Source organism: Coccinella septempunctata, chromosome 4, assembly GCF_907165205.1.
Source record: "Coccinella septempunctata chromosome 4, icCocSept1.1, whole genome shotgun sequence".
NCBI classification, from domain to species: Eukaryota; Metazoa; Arthropoda; class Insecta; order Coleoptera; family Coccinellidae; genus Coccinella; species Coccinella septempunctata.
The window spans coordinates 26,208,460-26,226,817 of NC_058192.1; the positions used below are offsets into that span (position 1 = coordinate 26,208,460).

Here is an 18,358-nt window from a genome sequence, read left to right on the forward strand (position 1 = left end):
GATTCCGATATGATAGTAGTCAGTATTAAAGAATAACAAGCTGCCAAATATGTAATTTATTTCAGTTTATACCTGACCCAAGAATTCCTGGCTCTTTTATTGTTCTATGTTTACAGAGTTGGATTTGGAAAACAAATCTACATCTAAAAATCGTTGACTCAATAACGGAATGAAGTCTCACTGCTCACCGTTGGCTAAATCTGGTAGTACAGGATAAATATCAATCTATACTGATTAGAAATGATATACCTCACAAGTTACAAAATTATAGGTAATCTTATATTCAGAGAGTTCCGATAGAATGTATTTGACAACCAGAATTTCTAGTTGTTTCCGCTTGTTTTCATTGAGTCCACAAAAAAAACCTTTTTGGATTCATTAGAGATTGTTAACCTTTTTTCAATTGGAACCAGAGTCGTTAATGTTATGAACAGTTATTTCACTAATGAAGTGTTTGGAGATAGAATTAAAAAAACTGGTTTTCGCGTAAAACGTAGGAAGAAAATTGTACTCAGTGACATTAGAAGTGATATATTCTGAACGAACAGATTTTTCAATAGGATCTTTAGATAATGTGCTGGTCTAATAACAAGAAGGAAACTGGAGAGTTCGGAAAAATATTCATCATCAAAAAAATCAATTTATTTATTGGCTGAACTAAGTACTCCCTGTAGCATTCTGCTCTAAGAAACTTTAACTTGATGTAAGAGTCTATGGAATATGATAAAAATTAGACAATATTTCACATAAAATCAAACATCTATGGGATTCGAATCCGGTGAACTAGGTGGTAACACACCACAGTTCGATATGCTGTGCGATGGTTGAGTTCAATTGGTTTCAGGCGAGTTCGAACGCTAACGAAGGCACATGTGAATAGAAATTGGAATATGTTGAATTCGGCTTGGACTGTATTGTCAAATTCATCCATTCAGGTTTTCCAAAGGTTCGGTTTCGGTCGAGATGCAGCACACGTTTTACTGTTGACCTTCACAGTCGTAGGCAAACATTTCCTGGTGTCGTCAAACCTCATGTAACGGTTTTCTACTCAAAAACAGTTTCCTATTCGCCAGAGTTGACGTTCTTTGGCCTTGGAGCTTTCTCCAGAAACATCTAAGCTGTATTCGGGTTCGGCTTTTGGACGGTCCGAGGATGGTTCTAGAACTGCGCAGAGGATTTTATACTAGGGCGCAACAGTTTTGCGCAGTCCTAGAACAATTCTCGGACCGTCCAAAAGCCGAACCCGAATACAGCTCTAATAGGCACTCAAACCTGGGACACCCGTATAAGCAAAACAACAAGAGAGACTTAGTGCTCGACTTGAACAAAGGGCAAAGAGTTTTTTGTACTGCCCGATTAGGTATTTTGTGATTTCGGGAATCCACAGGAAATAAAGAATTTATCAAGGGTCTTTTATGACCAGATGTCCAGATGTCATTAATTCTTGAATAAAATTTACAGGGTATTACCAGTCCTTGAACATGACGTCCCTTAAATCTTAATATCTCCTTTTGTTCTAGATTTATAATGAAAAATCAGAAATACATGATCTTCCAAAATTGCTCATATCTTCTTTCTTTTACGGAAGATTGCCATGAAATTTCGAAATCGCCCAATATTATCCTCATTTAATGAAATCTAGGAGGCCAATGTCAAGAAAATGGTATAATTTCAATGTATAACATAAAGGATTTCAAAATTTCATGGGAATCGTTCGTAAAATAAAGAAGATTTACCAAAGCAACTTTCGAATATCATATTTTTCGGATTTTTCATTATGAATCTAGAGCAAAAAAACATATTAAGATTTGAGGTACGCCATTTTGGAGGACTTGCAGCGGGAGAACTTTTCAGTACAATAACGGAATTTCTATCTGGTATAGTTTGTAAGATAGTAAGTGGGAGCATCACACATCACACACAATTCCGGACACATAGAAAATAATCTAATGAAAATCGATTCAGCAGAGGAGATTTTCTTGAAGGAGCGAATAAGTAATGTCCCTGTAGCCATTTTAGATTCTGGAGAACCGATCTCATGGGCGGCAAATAGATCTTAAGATCTCAATTCGCAGTGCAATGCAATCCTCTTTAAAATGTATCTATAATATTTCATGATACTTGTAGTGAAAAGCTTCTATCAGCTTTGGCACTGCTGCTTAATTCTATAATTCACGAATGTGGCTAATCCTGACCTTATCACGTCAATTAGAGATATTCGAATAATCTTTCATTTTCATTATCAATCGTGATACCTTCACTAATTCTAATGAATCCAAATATTAACAGTTATTCGCAGCTGTTAATGTTATCATATTAATAAGTTCTAAGGACCCACCTGTACTGCTATCGTTATAGCTAATCCAAAAGCAAATGCAACCTTCATAGGATCTGGCAAACTGCCCATATTCGCACATCCCATGCATCCAATGAAAACCAGCATACCAGTTCCTAAAAATTCGGCGAAACACAAAACGATTCTGTCCAAAGTACTGAGATTGTCATTGATGTATATCTTTTTAGCTTTGGCTGAAAAAAAGAATAACTTTATTTAGCAAAACATAATGAACATCGAATACATTTCGAAAAATATGTAACAAAAAATGTTCGCTACATTACTTTGTAAAAAGACAGCAAAAATTAATCCTTTTCATTACATATCTACTGGAAACAGTTATTCGTGTTTTGTAGTAAATACTACACTTTGAAATTATGACCTCTCCGCCCTTTAACTAAGCTAAGCAACATATACTTGTTTCAAGTACTGATTCCCTGGTATTTCAAGAGAAGAATTCGGTCCAAGTGTGAAAGCAAAAATTTTGAAATTTTTTTACTGTAGTTGGGGAGAAATTCGGGATTTACTGGAGAGTGTGAGATTAATATGAGGGCGGGAGATACCTTGGACCCTGTAGAGTACCTCTACCAAAATTAGATATATTTCCCATAAAGGGGAAATTGTCTAGGCCAGCCTAGAATAGTAGAATAGTTTTTTTTATTTTGAGGCTAATGATTCAAAAATTAGCCGAAAAAATAAAAATTGGCCATAAAGGTCACAAAAGTCAGTTTTTTTGAATTATTCCTTCACCTGGGCTTCAAATTGTTTTTGCATTCATTATAAAAGTTGTAGAGAATAACACTTTCTACAAATTTCGTCCGAAGCAATTTTTCCTATGTTCAAACGTTTTTGAGATATATGGAAATGAATATACATTAGACTGAGATTCTACTCTACATTGACCTTGCCTATTCTCATAGATGGCTAAGAACATCACCCTCTAGCTCGAAAACGTTTAAGAGTGTGAAAAATTGCTTCGAACGAAAGTTGTGTTGGATTTCATCATCTACAACTTTCATAATGAATACAAAAACGATTGAAGGTACAGGAAGGGAGATATTTAAAAAAAATGCATTGTTATCATCTTCAAACTGTCAGATTAAGAAAAGCCTCCCATATTTATCCGACTAATGGGTCAATACGTCCCTTGAAAGGTAGCTTCTTTTGGGTCTAATTAAAATATCCTTCAAAAAATCTGACACGCTCGAAAAAACTTTTTTTTACCATTTTCAACTATTCCTTACGGCCAGCCCCACCACGCAAACTATCAGATTAACATGAATTTATTATTGGTAATAGGGCATATTCAGTATTCTAATTAATTTGACAAGCTCGAGTATGTACAGGGTGGGCAAAATTGGTGATAGCTGAATTACAACATTTTCAACCCAACGAGATAGAGGAAAATGCATGGCACATTACTAATAATGCCATAAACTGCATTACTCTATATCTTCTTTTGTTTTCGAGTTATAAGTCAAAATTAAAATTTCAACTTCGGTCATTATCTCCGTTTCTGTTTAAGCTAGGATGTTGAAATGAAAACATTATACAGACACTTTTTGGTAGCAACCCAGTGACGTACTATGATTTTTTCCAACAGGTTTATCTGCTGAGCTATAACATAAATATGTGTTTTTCTAATGAAAACAGTAGTTTAAAATGACTTAGAAGGACTGAGGGTGATATTATAATATATTTCTGAAACGGTAAAAAAATGGCGATCTTTTTTAAGTCATTTTAAACTACTGTTTTCATAAGAAAAAACACAACTTTATGTTATAGCTCAGCAAATAAACCTGTAGGGAAAAATCATAGTAAGCCACTGGATTGCTATCAAAAAAGTGTCTGTATAATGTCTTCATTTCAACATCCTAGCACAAACAGAAACGGAGATAATGACCAAAGTTGAAATCGTCCAAATTTAAATTTTGGCCTATAACTCAAAAACAAAAGAAGATAGAGGAATGCAGTTGAGGGCATTATTAGTTTCTCGAAAAAAGACGACATGAATGGTAAATTCATTTTTCTCTATCTCGTTGGGTTAAAAAGTTATAGTTCAGGTATCACCAATTTTGCCCACCCTGTACATCTGACGATTATTTTTACATTTTTGAAAACCTGCAGACGCTTTGACCACCGCTGAAATTGCATACATCAAAGAACCTTATTTTATTTCTACCATCTAATCCACCAGGTATTCAAAACGCTCGAGTAAATCCCAATTCAGCATCGTTGACTGCCCAAATACTGGGAAAAATGAATAAAAACGAATTTATCGTGTTGACACGTTAACATTATTTATATTTATTCTTCAGTCCTTTAGGACAATTGATTTTCCAAATGAAAACACTTAGGTACTAATTGACATCAACTAACTATTCAACAAATTGAATGGAAGAATTTTGGGGAAATATCGTCCTCCTTATTGAAACAAAAAGAAGGCTTCAGGGATTTGGGATAAATCATTGGTGTGCCAAGCTATAGAGGCTAGGCATAGCATAGCACCTCTATATAATCAGGATTAGGAACTAGAAATCATTTTGGATACCAAGATCCCTCTAGAAGAGAACTTGAATTCGTTTGTCGGAATAACACCTTCAGTTCACAATAATTAACATCACAAGACATCGATATCGACACTATAATTCTCTCTCTGAAAATAGATGTGTCAGCAGCTCGATTGCTCTTTCGCAACATTCACTTTGACAAGCCGAACTCCGAGAAGTATAACCTGAAGAGATAACCTAGATGTTTCGTTCTCTAGTCACATTCGCAAGGTTGGCGCCTCTGAATTTGCGTAAATATTGATCGAATCTGGGACATGATTCGATTCTTGAAAAAGTTCATGAATTTATTCATGAAACGTTCCAGCAACCGTTTTACGATCATTAATTTATTTGCGAAACAACTTTATGAATGGATCCGCAAAGAAATTATTATCCATTGGTGCAAATCTCAATACAGGTTTCAAGAAATGATTATGAAATATGTGAATATTTAAGCATGTGGATCATTTTATTGGTGATTATTCATTTTGAGGCATACGTAAATAAAGTTTTCATGGTCAAGGTTGGGAGTCTCAGAGCTGGAGTACCTATATGAGAATCCGCAAAAAAAAAATTCGACATTATACTGTAAAAGGACAGGATAAGTTGTTCTAAATTTCATTTTATTTTGTCGAATCAAGTTACCGTTATCCATGCAATTCTCTCATGTCTAGAAGTCAGATTTGAATGTAATTAGGTTCCAAGGATCCGTTTGCACGCTCAAGCCATTGGCTTGTATAGTCTGTGTCGGATAGAAAATCGTATGAATCAAATCAAGCCGAGTTTACATAAGCCAATTAATTTCTCTTCTGCGTTCTTACGTTCAATTCGGCTTGCACAAACTGCCTATGTGCAAACTGTGTGTGCGCAAACGGCTTGAGCGTGTGTGTAAACGGTGTCTGACAGGCGAATTTGTTTTCTTCAAGTCATATATTTATTTTTTAATTTTTCCGTTAGATATGATTGCACAATTTAGAGCATCGCGTCATATTAACAATCACCCATTATCTTATGATCATAAAAATTTCAGGCAGTCTAAGAATTGCCTTCATGCAATGCCTGAAAATTTCTTCAGCTTCCACATCAGAACTTGAATTTTCGATCTGAACATTCGCGAAAAAGAGCTTTTTAAATGAGACATGTTTTTTCAGACTTCAAAAGTATCAATTTTTGTATTTTTCTTCAGATCAATGTTCAGGAAATTCAGGATTGCTTCGAAATAGTCCATTCAAGAATGATTGACATCTCGGTAGGCTATGGAAAACCAAATTAATTTGGTAATAGTCCATAAATTAAGATTTTGTGGAATTCAGGTTGGTATTGAAAATAAACAGTGATCTATATGTAGAAAACTATATATGTTAATCTATGCACTCACCGACGTTAATTTGAATTGTGTACCGCTGTTTATGTTCTTAATTTAATCGGACAAATTGGAAATATAATTGTTTAATTTCGAATACTGATTAATAAGCTCTGAATTTAAATATTTCTTAGTTTCAAATACTTATCTATGTTATATATTTTATATGCTGTCATGACATTTTGACTGTCTTGTCTAGTAACTGATAATCATTAAAATTTTCGACCTGTAGATGAAGGAAAATCACCTCCGAAACGTTGTCAAGTTGAAAAATTTGGACAACAAGATCTTGTTCTTGCATTCTTGTAAGACTTTATTATTATCAGACTACTCCTTACTACAGCGAAAGAATTATTCATTGTCTTGAAGTCTTAGAAGACTTATTAATTGCACCGTCTTTTTAAAACATCCTTAACGTTAAGTCATACTGATTTCAGTGACTGCTATGGTAACTGCTATAGAAACCAGAGAAAAAGGTAAGCCTTAACGTTAAGCTTGCTTTAAGTAAGTTGGTATAATAGGGCATGTCATCTAATAAAGATTGCCGGACATATTGGACTATTTTTGTCCGAATTCATGTCGAACCATTCACATTTATCACCTTTTTCCATTCATATGACTCGTCATTTCACATGAGTCTATTCTATTCATATTATTCCTGAAGATGTGTAACATCACAGTATGTTTCATTAGACTCATAAGCAAAAATTAAAATATCGCAGTATGCACTTTTGCATATGGTTCAAAGAACCAGTTTGATGCCCTGAGATGATAATATAACTGCCAAATTAGAAAATAATTCGTTGAATGATTAATTAAAGCTAAACAAAAGTTATTTCCTGGAACTTTTTAGGGTTTTCACTCCCAATCAGACAACAATTTTTTCTAGTTAATTTGCTCCTTACAAATTAGTGCAAGAATTTACGCAGGAGCAAATCGTTTATTTCATTTTTTAATTGATTTTGTTTCAGAGATTGGGAGTGAAAACCCTAAAAATTTTCAGGAAATGCAAAATCCTCCCAGAATAAATTTCAATCGATATCTAACCAAAAGTTACGTTCAAATCAATAAATCAATCTGTATCCCCAGAATCGAGGAAACTTTGCTCATATGTAATTGTTATTTTCTAGCCCTATACTACATTATTATCTTTAATGTTTTTATTTCAACATCCTAGCACAAACAGAAACGGAGATAATGACCAAAGATGAAATCGCATAAATTTCAATTTTGGCCTATAACTCGAAAACAAAAAAAGATATTGTAATACAGTTGCTGGCATTATAAGTTTCTCGAAAAAAGACGAAATTAATGTGACATTCATGCTCCTCTATCTCGTTGAGTTAGAAAGTTGTAGTTTATGTATCACCAATTTTGCCCACCCTGTAGGTACAGAGCGTGATTGCGTGATTAAGGCACACAAAAATTTTTTTGAAGAAGAATTTGGGAATATAAGAGGTTTTCAGAAAGTTTTTTTTTCTTGATAGCATGACTATTAGTGCATAGCGTTGCTATGGAAATATGTATCGCTATTTTATACAATCACTTTTTTCATGAAATTACTTCGACATTTCTCTGCCGATATTGGATTTTTTGCCAGTGATGCAAAGCACAATTCTTTACGCAACTGGTCGAGATGGTGAGCATATAAACGAAAACTTCACATCTTTTGGCTGAGAATTCAAAAACAATAAGGAGCTTACAGAGATTTTCTTTATGTTGTATGGATTGTTAGGTTATTACCTCGGGATATTTTCGTCATTTTCTCGATACCTTGCTTTGTTGTGGAAATATCGCTATTTTATGAAATTTCGATTCTCTCAGGAAAATCATGTTCTTTGGAAAAACAATAGCAGATATTGAGTGTAAACTACGTCAAGGAATACTTAGTAATTAAATTCATCGAAAGCAGTGGCGTACATCAGAGGAAGGTAAGTGATAAAAAATACCGAAAAAAAATCATACATTTGAAATTTTCTATCGTTTTGTTGAGTGCTTCACTTCGAAAATAAAATGAGTTGCATTCATGGGCGTTGAATTGGAGTTGATGGAAAACAGCATTCTTTCTTCATTTCTATAAGATTCCATCTTTGAGTTTCTGGATGACGGTTCTTTAGGAAAAACTCCAACTTTATCCAACGGTTGATGTCTGGGGATCTGGAAGGAATTCTTCACGATTAAAGGATTTTGCTGTCGACGATACTTGTGCACTTATATTATTCTCGATGAAGCAACGTATTATCGCCCACAAAAACAAAATTCGCACCCCATATTACCTTTAAAGCTGTCGTTCTGAAAAAACTGTGGAAAATGTTACTTAGAATTGAGTTCAATTTTTTTAAATCATATTTCCCTTTATGCACGTAAATACAGTTGACCATTTCAATAAGATATTCTTAATGCAAACTGCATTAAGTCGTTAAAACGACATCTGCTATGCGAATTTTTTGGGAACACAGAATTCCATAAAATATCAGTATTTCTACAACAATGCGATTTATCGGGTAAATGAGGAAAACGCACTGAGGAATTAACCTAAAAATACACCCAACCAAAAAAAACTTCATAAGGACCACAATATTTCTAAATTGCTAGCCGAAAAACAGAAATTTTTCGCTTCTTTATATTCATATCCTGCACAATGAAAAGCGCTTGAAAGAAATATTTCCTGCTCCAGTTATCTGCTATTCCCAATTTATTCGCCAAAAAACGACAATTTTTGGCTGCCTCACATTCACAGCCTCTACAACAAGAAGAAATTGAAAAAAATTACCCTTTGCCAGGAGCACATAGGCGAAAGATAATGCTTTGCATCTAGGAGTGTATAGTATAATATATTATAGTATAGTTTAGTATATTTCAGTACTATATGAGAACATAAATACAGAATTCAATTCATAAGCAATAAATATTGCAGAATTCAATGTAAATCCAACATCATCAAAGTAATGTCCGAGTTATAACCATAGACATAATAATCGGGTGAATAAGTCTATGTAGTCAAACTTAGACAATTTTTTAGGTGTCCTACTTCATTTGATGCTTTGTTTATTTATTCCAAGAAAATGTAGTGAATGGGTTTTTCAATCGGCGGTTACATTAGGCTTGGGTTATTTTCGCAATTTTTATTACTTATTATCACCATTACAAGCTCGTTAAATGGTATACTCTTTCAATGAAAATTTCCACCTGAGTAAATATCGAAAACACTCTATAATTAATCCAGGAACAATACTTTCGCAGCCAACTGTGAATAATCAGAAGATCATTCGAAGAAACTTGAATCATCAGGATGAACCTCATGAATCATTATTATGTTACTACCAAGATATGGAAAACAGATGCATAATAGAAGGAAAACCTGTTTTATCTCTAAAAATAGAGTAGTATACTTGAATATGCAACTCTGTTTTTCTCGCTTCAATTCGTTCATTGCATTTTATATAGAATTATCAATTTTACAATGTTTTAAATTTCTCTATCTATTCGAAATGGATATTTGAAAAGATGTAGAACTAATATTCACAATGTTTTTTATCCGTATTTTGGATGGAAAATTTTCATGTTTGTATTTTTTTTTTTATCTCGCAAGAAGTCTGAAATATTTTGGTATCCCATGTGAAGAATGAAGTGGACAAACTAAATACCTTTGAAAATGACATTTTTGAGGAACCGATAATGAGATGCATTTCCCCAAATCTGCGACTAAAAAACTGCGTCGAAAAATAGGTATAGGATGTCTCTTTTCGAAAACCCCGGCATTCCTCTATATCTTTGAAATGGTAATTAATTTCTATGATCCTTTACGAGTATCAGATACAACATAAGAATTACTGTAAAAATGATTTCAAAATTTCTGAATATCTCGAACATGTTCGAGATATAGCGAAATATTTGAAAGTGTCAGTTTTCAGAAACGCCCTTTAACACGAGAACGAATCAAGATATCTATGATATGCTTCTGATATCTAGTTATTCCGAAAAAAAGAGATCGTATTATTTATATGGAAATTTAGATTTCCATATAAATTATATCCATGTTCAGAATTTTTTCATTCAGGTCCAAATATCATCGGTTAATTCAATACGTTTGTCTGAATGCAACTTTATTTGTCAGTCTGTGCCACTCTATCTTTCTACATACATACCTACAGAAGGTGCATACACAGGTATGAAGAGCAAAAACTTTTATGGCTCCTCTATCGGTAAACAGTTTTTATGATCTTGGCTACGCTTGGAAAACCAGCCATGGAGTAGTTAGTAGTGATCAAAACATTGGTTCAAGGAATCCAGTAAATTAATAGTCTTCGCAAATAAAATTATATAGGGAGATGTAAAGGCACGAATATATCTTGGTGAATATATGATATCTTATTAAACATAAAAAACAGAAAAACGATCGAGATTACTATCTTACACCTATCATACCTATAGGTGAACTAGTTCGAAAATTTTAAATGTTCCCTTTAGGTCATTCAGACATTTGTCATTTTTGTCAGACACTAATGAGTTATTACTGATTGATACTGATTCTCGAATACCTACAAAAAACTAATCAATATAAGTATCTAGTTAGGTTAGGTTAGGTTAGTATCTAGTTAGGTGCCACTAGATTTTTTAAGACAATTTTCACAAGCAACATGAATGTAACATTTGACACAACTTCATGATAGAGAACTGGTTATTGGGAGATATATTCGCGGCTTTCGAGAAAAAATGATTTTATTAACTTGGCGTTTGAAGGATTCTTCTTTTCAAGGTTATATAATTCCAGTTATGTCATTGAAACTACAGAAATTATTGAAGATCTGTTGAGATCAGATATTACGCTGCGTCTGGACTTTCAAAGCCTTCTGAGATGTCAATCCTTCTTTACTTTCCGACATTGACAGAACGATGTCTTTTCTACGATGAAATTTTTCTCTGATTTTACCATATTTTCAGCTTTCATTGAATTTATCTTGTATGAAGGTATATTAGCTTAGACCGGGTTGAAAATTTTCCTTTCCAATTCAATTATGAATATTCTTTGGGACTCATAATAAAGTCAAGTTACTGTTGAAGGCAGAATGTTGTCAATTAATGGTCTGCTTCATTGTACACAAAATGGAGAATATGCACTATTCCGTTGTCTATTCAGGTTCAAAATTTTTCGCTGCTGGCCAAGTATATGTGGCTTTGAGTAGGATCAAGATAGAATAGAAAGTGTCCTAAATGTAGAACTTGATTGAAGTAAACAATGCAACAAAGGATGCATTCATCAAAATGAGAAGACGAAGAAATATTAAATGAAAACTAAACATAAACGAATATATTATACTAATAGCAAAAATATCTTATCGCCGTTATCTAGACGCTTGAAGGAGAAAATTGAACTTTGAAGTAAATCAAACAAATCATTACATTTCATTATATTTATAAATTATTATATATTATTATTATAATATCGCAATTGGTTTCAATTTTGAAATTTTATGATATTTTATTCGAAACCCTGCACAGATTTAATCAAACCGAATGCGATTGTATAAAAACCCTGTTCAGGGTGGGCAAAATTCGTTGTCTACTGAAGGGATCTCGAAAATTATAAGAGCTAGAAAACAGGGACGACACATATCCGAGTTTTTTTTTTCAGAGAAACAAGGAATGATGAAAACCATAGCCTCCCACTATTGTTCGTTTCGAGTTATTAGCAAAAATGAGTTTTTGACGATTTCGAAAAGTTTTCATAATTTCACAAAACACAGATACACTCTATTTCAACTGAACTTAAGATGCGGTATCGATATAAATAGATAAGTTTCTTTCCTTAAGGCAAGTTTCGTCTAATCTGGTTTTATATGCTTGGTGAAATTGGCCCTTAATTTGATACATATATTCTAAAAAAGCAGCTTTTCTAGTTATAAATCCCAAAATTTCAAGAGCTGGGTGTCACCGTTCAGTCTGGACGATTTTTTAACATGCTCCATTTTTTAGAGAATTTTTCGATGGTCGATATCTCCCAGAAAAATCATAGAAGATCCAAATGTCGTACATATTCTAAAGGAGCATAGTAATAAATTCCGAAATTTCATAGACCTCGGTGAAAACCGTTTATTCTGGCTGAATTTTACAGTGAACCCATCTTTTTCGGGATTATACGAATGTCTAATTTTGACACGCGTATCTTCCAGAAAAATCATCGTAAGTCTAAATGAGATACATATTCTAAAAGAGCAGCTCTTCTACTTATAAATCTCGAAATTTCATCGAGCTCGGTGCGACCGTTCGGTCTTGACAAATTGTTAACTGACCAGATCTTTTTTGTTGTAGAAAAATATTGAAATACTAACGTATACCAATAGAATACATAATTAAGTAAATTGTGCCCTAATGCGTGTTCGCTAAATTATATTAGGAGTGGAATATTACCCAATTCAAAAAAAATAATTTTATACCTATTGATTTCTCTAAAGACAAACTAGTACAAAATATTAGGAGCATTGAGATAATAAATTAATCTATATGGCGATATTTTGGAATAATTATCGAAAATGCCGTTTAAATAAATGAAGTATAAATCATTATACCCTACCATTTCATATTACGTTTTGACTTAAAATTTCTAATAATACAACGTTTATATTTAATATAGTTTTCAGACTAAGGTGTAGGTAAATAAAAATCTAAATTAATCGCTACAACTTATAAGATTTGATTTTTCCTGGAAACTTTCGGTATTCTGAATTGAACAAGGAAGTTTTTGAATCGGGAATAAATCGCTATGTAACAAAATATGAATAAGTAAAAAGTGCTTCGCGATAATTATGTTGGAAGAACAAAACACCTTCACTTAGAAATGAATTCGTATAATATGTAATTGAATTTGCGAAAACGAATATTGAATGAAGTATTGCCGATTTTAATGACCGGACAAGGAGACCTATTCTCTTATTCCAGTCGATAACTGCGTGCGGAATTATTTCAAATAAAATGTTGATTTATTGGCATGTTGTTCTATGAATACAAATTCAGTTGGTCCTTCGAAATTGGCGCTAAAACGTGAGACCTGTTCTGAAATGGTAATTTTACACGAGCATGAGACATCGGAAATTTCCAATAACAATTTTCCAAGATCACATTATAAATACGAATATTAATGTGTAGCAAAAGAGTACTCAAGTTAATCGTATGAACGTTTCCCATAATTTCGCATTTTTGGTATGTAAACATCAATGCTCCGCTGAGTAAGTAGGCAAGTCACATAATAATTCAGTATTCATGATCAGACAAATTTTCAAAGTAAATACATATGGGATTAGGTATTATATTCTCTGATATAATGCAAAATATGGAAATATTAATTTCCCACATTTAGAATACATGAGTTGGGGGTCAATCACTTTCATAGACGTCGTTCGGTTCTAAGAAATAGCACAGAATGGAAAGCAACATAAATTGTGTGTCGGTCTAATTCAAAAATGAAAATACGGATTTTTTTTCCATAACTAATTAAATCTAACAGTCAGTAGAAAGTAACGCACAAAATTCATATTTTCGATTTTATTTTTACTACTTTGTAGAAAGATGAGACTTTTTCGTTTTTAATTGAGAAGTTTGATGTATTGCATGGCAGTATTTTAAATGGCACCCCTAAGTTTCTGTGCCAAAAATGGATAGTTTTTTTTGCTGGAGTTGATTCAGTCATTAATGGTGTTTTTTATCAATCCTTTTTTATTCTAGGTTTGAAATGGATTATCTTATTGAATTCGTTCAAGTTCAACTATAAGTATTCTGGGATCCATGATGTATGTCTAGAGAGTTAGAGACATATCAATTAAACATTCCCTTTTTTTTTGCAATTATGATTTTTATTTCAGATAATTAAATAATCACTTATCAACAGAGCAAAAATGGTATAATTGACCGGAAAATTGGGCAAAAGAAGAAGTCTTACCTATCGAGTATCGCAAGCCACCTATGTTATTTAATTCATGTACAGGGTGTAAATTTGAAAAATTGCCAGGAAAATTATGTCTCGATAGGGATATTTTGAGAGGAAATGTCGGGACAAGTGAATTTTCATTCGGATGGGGACATATTTCGAGCACAATTGTAATCCAAAATATCCTCAACCCTGGGTGTAGGGGGTTGTCACCCTTAAATTCTCAATAGGGAATAGAGGGCGAGCTATACCTCAATTGGAAGACAATTTGTCCTTTTACATGAATACTACAGTTTGTAAATTTTCATTGATTTCTTGAAGTATTTACAGGGTGTCAAACTTAGTGCACTAATCATATGTGCATTTGAAATGTACAGATAAATCATTTCAATTCGATCTGGAAGTGAATAAATCATTTGTATGAACGCTTTCACTAAAGGAACTACAGAAAGTCAACTGTTCCGGAATTCTTAAATTATAAAATTTTCAACTATTGCCATGCAAATACTGCTTGGTGCCTGATAACATGCGTATATTTGCTTCTTATGCAGGTGACCAACTTTTCCAATACGTGGAAAAAAGCAACTTTTATAGGAAATTTTATATGAAGTAGGTACTGGATATTCGTTAGTATATGCTCGAAAAATAACAACAAATAAGTATCCATCAAAACAATATAGGTAACATTTATATCCACAGAACACTAGTATTCCACGAAAGCAAGACGAGATAATTTAGAAAAGCTGAGAGCAAAAAAATGGAAAGGACAAAGATGCTCTACATACACAGGTTGTACGGATTAATGGGAATCAATTCGGATATAGTTTCAGTACCTGAAAATAAGTCATAAAGATCCTATGGGGTAATGCGAGCAAGCGCTTCGTTTAACCTTATACGTTGCTTCAAAAATGATGAAATTGTTCAGTGGTATTTCTCAAGTAGAGATGCATCTAGAACTCAAATTTTCACAGATTCTTCATAACTACAGAGAGGTGTAATCGGCAACTTTTTATTATCATTTTATTTTCCACCATAACTTTTCATTCAGGCTCATCAAGAAATATGTATTGAAATGTCGTTTTTTTCTGGAAATTTCATTGTCTTTAAACTGTGTTCCTAAAAGAATAAATTGAATCTTTTGGTTTGTTTTTGAACATCACATCGGCTTATTCCTCATTTAAAAAATTTTTGGCATAATTTGTGCACAAATCAATAACACATAACGAACTAAATCGTTAATACTATGCTGGTTGCAAAAAGTAACAAAAGGCGAAACTATGCAATTAGAGAAGATCATGGTGGCTTCGATTATATTCGAAGACTGAGGAAAGTTATGGAAAATAATCAAAATAAAGTAGATTTTACTTCTATCTTATAATGAGCGATGAGCGAAAAAATTACTTTCAGTAATAATACTTGTGCAAAATTCCCCTAGCTCATCTTGGTCCTACTTTGAAACAATTGAATAAATTCATAATCAAGTCGTTATCTTTGAAGTAACGTAAGTCTTCAACGAAAAGCATTTCCAGACATACCAACATGGGAACTTTTCGCTTTATTTTGAGGTTTTGAACCTACAAATATCCAAATTTATTTCCATCCTGGGACATCCTGCGTAGCCGCATGATATCAAGCAATGGTACCAAAAACAATGAAAAAATTGAAATAAAAACAAATTGAAAATTGATTTTGAAGGGGAAGGAACCCAAACAAAAAAATTAACTCAGCCTAGAGAAATATAATTGAGACACTATCCAAGACTTGTGATTTGAACTTACCGACTTCAACAAGAATTTGTCTTTGTTGTGATTCGCGAACATTAACAAAACAGCACGTTGACTTGAACTACTGACTCCAACAATACTTCCCAAAAATGAAGAGTGAAATTGATAGTGGATATTCTGTTATTATAGTACCTACACCTGAATTGAGATAAAAATATTTATTTGATTTTTTTCTTGTGGTGTTGGAAAAAGTCTTATGATTTGAAATAGCCGTACACAGTTATTGCCTCATGAGAGCGAATATCTCACAGTTTTTATAGGTTTATCTGTATCATAGTTTGTAATTAACTGATCCATCTACTCTATATTATAATTATTATCACCCTACGAAAAAAGGCATGTTTTCGATAACACTTAAAAATATATCCATAACTTCTAAAGAGTATGTCATTTATCCGAAAAACATAATAATTCGAATTCCATAATATTAACCATTTCGTCCTTATAATACAAAACAGGTTGATGAAAAAAACATCAATTACCTCATCCTCGGCAATCAATGGTCTATATCCATTTCTGGTACGAAAGTTGTCATTTAAAAACTCTACCCCTGACGCCTCGTAGAGGGTGAAGGTCAAACTCCTCAATTATACACAAAAAGTTGCGAAATTCAAGGTAAGAATTGATCAATGTGAAAATTTTCCTACAAAATAGTAAATATGAATTTTATGCATTACTCTTTACTCACTCTGTATATTCACATTTGAGCTTTTGAGCCATTAAGATGTCATGTATTTCTGGCGCCGGCCAATTTAATAACTGGCATTGGCCTGCAACTTCTTATAACCACTAGTTGGTTAGTATGTACAAAGTAAAGTGGATGCTCAAGATGTAGGTATAGAGATTGATATTGTCAGTTATATTGCTATACTGCTACCGTCGTTTAATAAGTAAGCATGGATCTTGTAGTTAAATAGAAAATACTCTTTCAAGTCCATTTTTTAGTAAAAAATGTTTTAGGCTCATTTCCGCTGCCCAATTTTGTACAGAGCATCCCAAATTGCTTGATTTTGTCTGTGTCTGGTACTTTTAGACTAGATAGGGAAAAACGTTGAAAGGAATCCTGGACTCGATTTTCGTGAAAAGTCCATTAGTGGAAACCGTTTCACTATATATTCATTTGTCGTGAAGATATTACCAAATTTCGATATATTATAATATATTTAGAAAATGAACCATAACTTTTTATTTTCGAAAATGTCGATGCGAATTTTCTACAGGATCATTTTTTTTTGGGAATATGACATTATATCCAATTTTGTTTATATTTTCTACTAAAGCTGGAAAAAATAACTTCTTTGTGTTAAATACGGATGACAGCTTTTTTGATTTCATGTCAAACAAAGAACAAATTGCTTTTCAAAAATATATACAGGAAACCGACGTCAATCCGGCACAATGTGATCAATTTATTTCTGACCAGAATATCATAATTGGGTTCTAGTAAAAGTGTCTTGGTTTTCGAGATATTGACAGTTTTGATATATTCGTCGAAATCATCACCTCATTGATTGTTTTCAGTACCGCGGCTACAAATGTTGATGTTTAGTTGATTTTTTCTAATCGAGTATTGAGGATGAATCGGCCTATTCAACATGATCAAAGATTATCTCAAGGGTACTATGTTGTGCTCAGAAAAAAAAATTACTCGCACTAATTTTTTTCTCAAATTTTTTTCAAAAAACTGTCAATATCTCGAAAACCAAGACACTTTTACTAGAACAAATTTTGAGATTTTGGTCAGAAATGAATTGACGTCGGTTTCCGGAACACCCTGTATATGTCGATATATTATTTCTATACTCAAGGCAAAATCACCGTTTCAGTGAAATTCCCATTCCATGAAACCATGGACCACAAAATTGTTCACTCCCAATAAATCTCCATCTCAATGATACAGATTAAAACTTTCCATAGAATTTCATTTGTTAGCTGAAACATCTATTTCTTTAACAATAATATCATGTAATTCAATAAATAGAGTCAATTTGAAAAAATATCGAGCAAAATTGTTATAATAAATTTTACAAAGTATAACTCATAAAGAGTAATACTTAAATTGAGTACCATTATTCTATGCACAAATGCGATGACTTTTTCTAACAGAATTCACTGTATTTAACATCATAACGCGGGAAATGTCTCTGATGGCGTTCTTGACTATCTGCTATAAATCAGCTCTATTCATGACAGGATGAGTCTTGAAAATTTTATTTTTTACATATCCCCATACGAAAAAATCCAAACGATTGAGGTCTGATAATCTTGCTGGCCCGGAATTGGACCATGCTTTCCTATTAACTGGTTGCCTATATATATGGCAATCATAGACATAGAGAAATGGACTGAGCATTCTTTTTCCACATGTGCATGAATTACGGTCAGAAAAAGTCATATGGATAA

At 33.0% G+C, this 18,358-nt stretch overlaps 1 protein-coding gene across 6 annotated transcripts in view; it reads right to left on the bottom strand.

Annotated features, from left to right (window-relative positions):
* The window catches only part of LOC123311105 (aquaporin AQPAn.G-like), a 130,288-nt gene that overhangs the window by 15,984 nt on the left and 95,946 nt on the right, over nucleotides 1-18,358 (bottom strand). For all 6 annotated transcript variants that reach the window (XM_044894884.1, XM_044894883.1, XM_044894886.1 and 3 more), the window contains one exon: nucleotides 2,339-2,529. In XM_044894884.1, coding sequence (XP_044750819.1) covers nucleotides 2,339-2,529 — 191 coding nt within the window. The remainder of the gene's footprint in view (nucleotides 1-2,338; nucleotides 2,530-18,358) is intronic.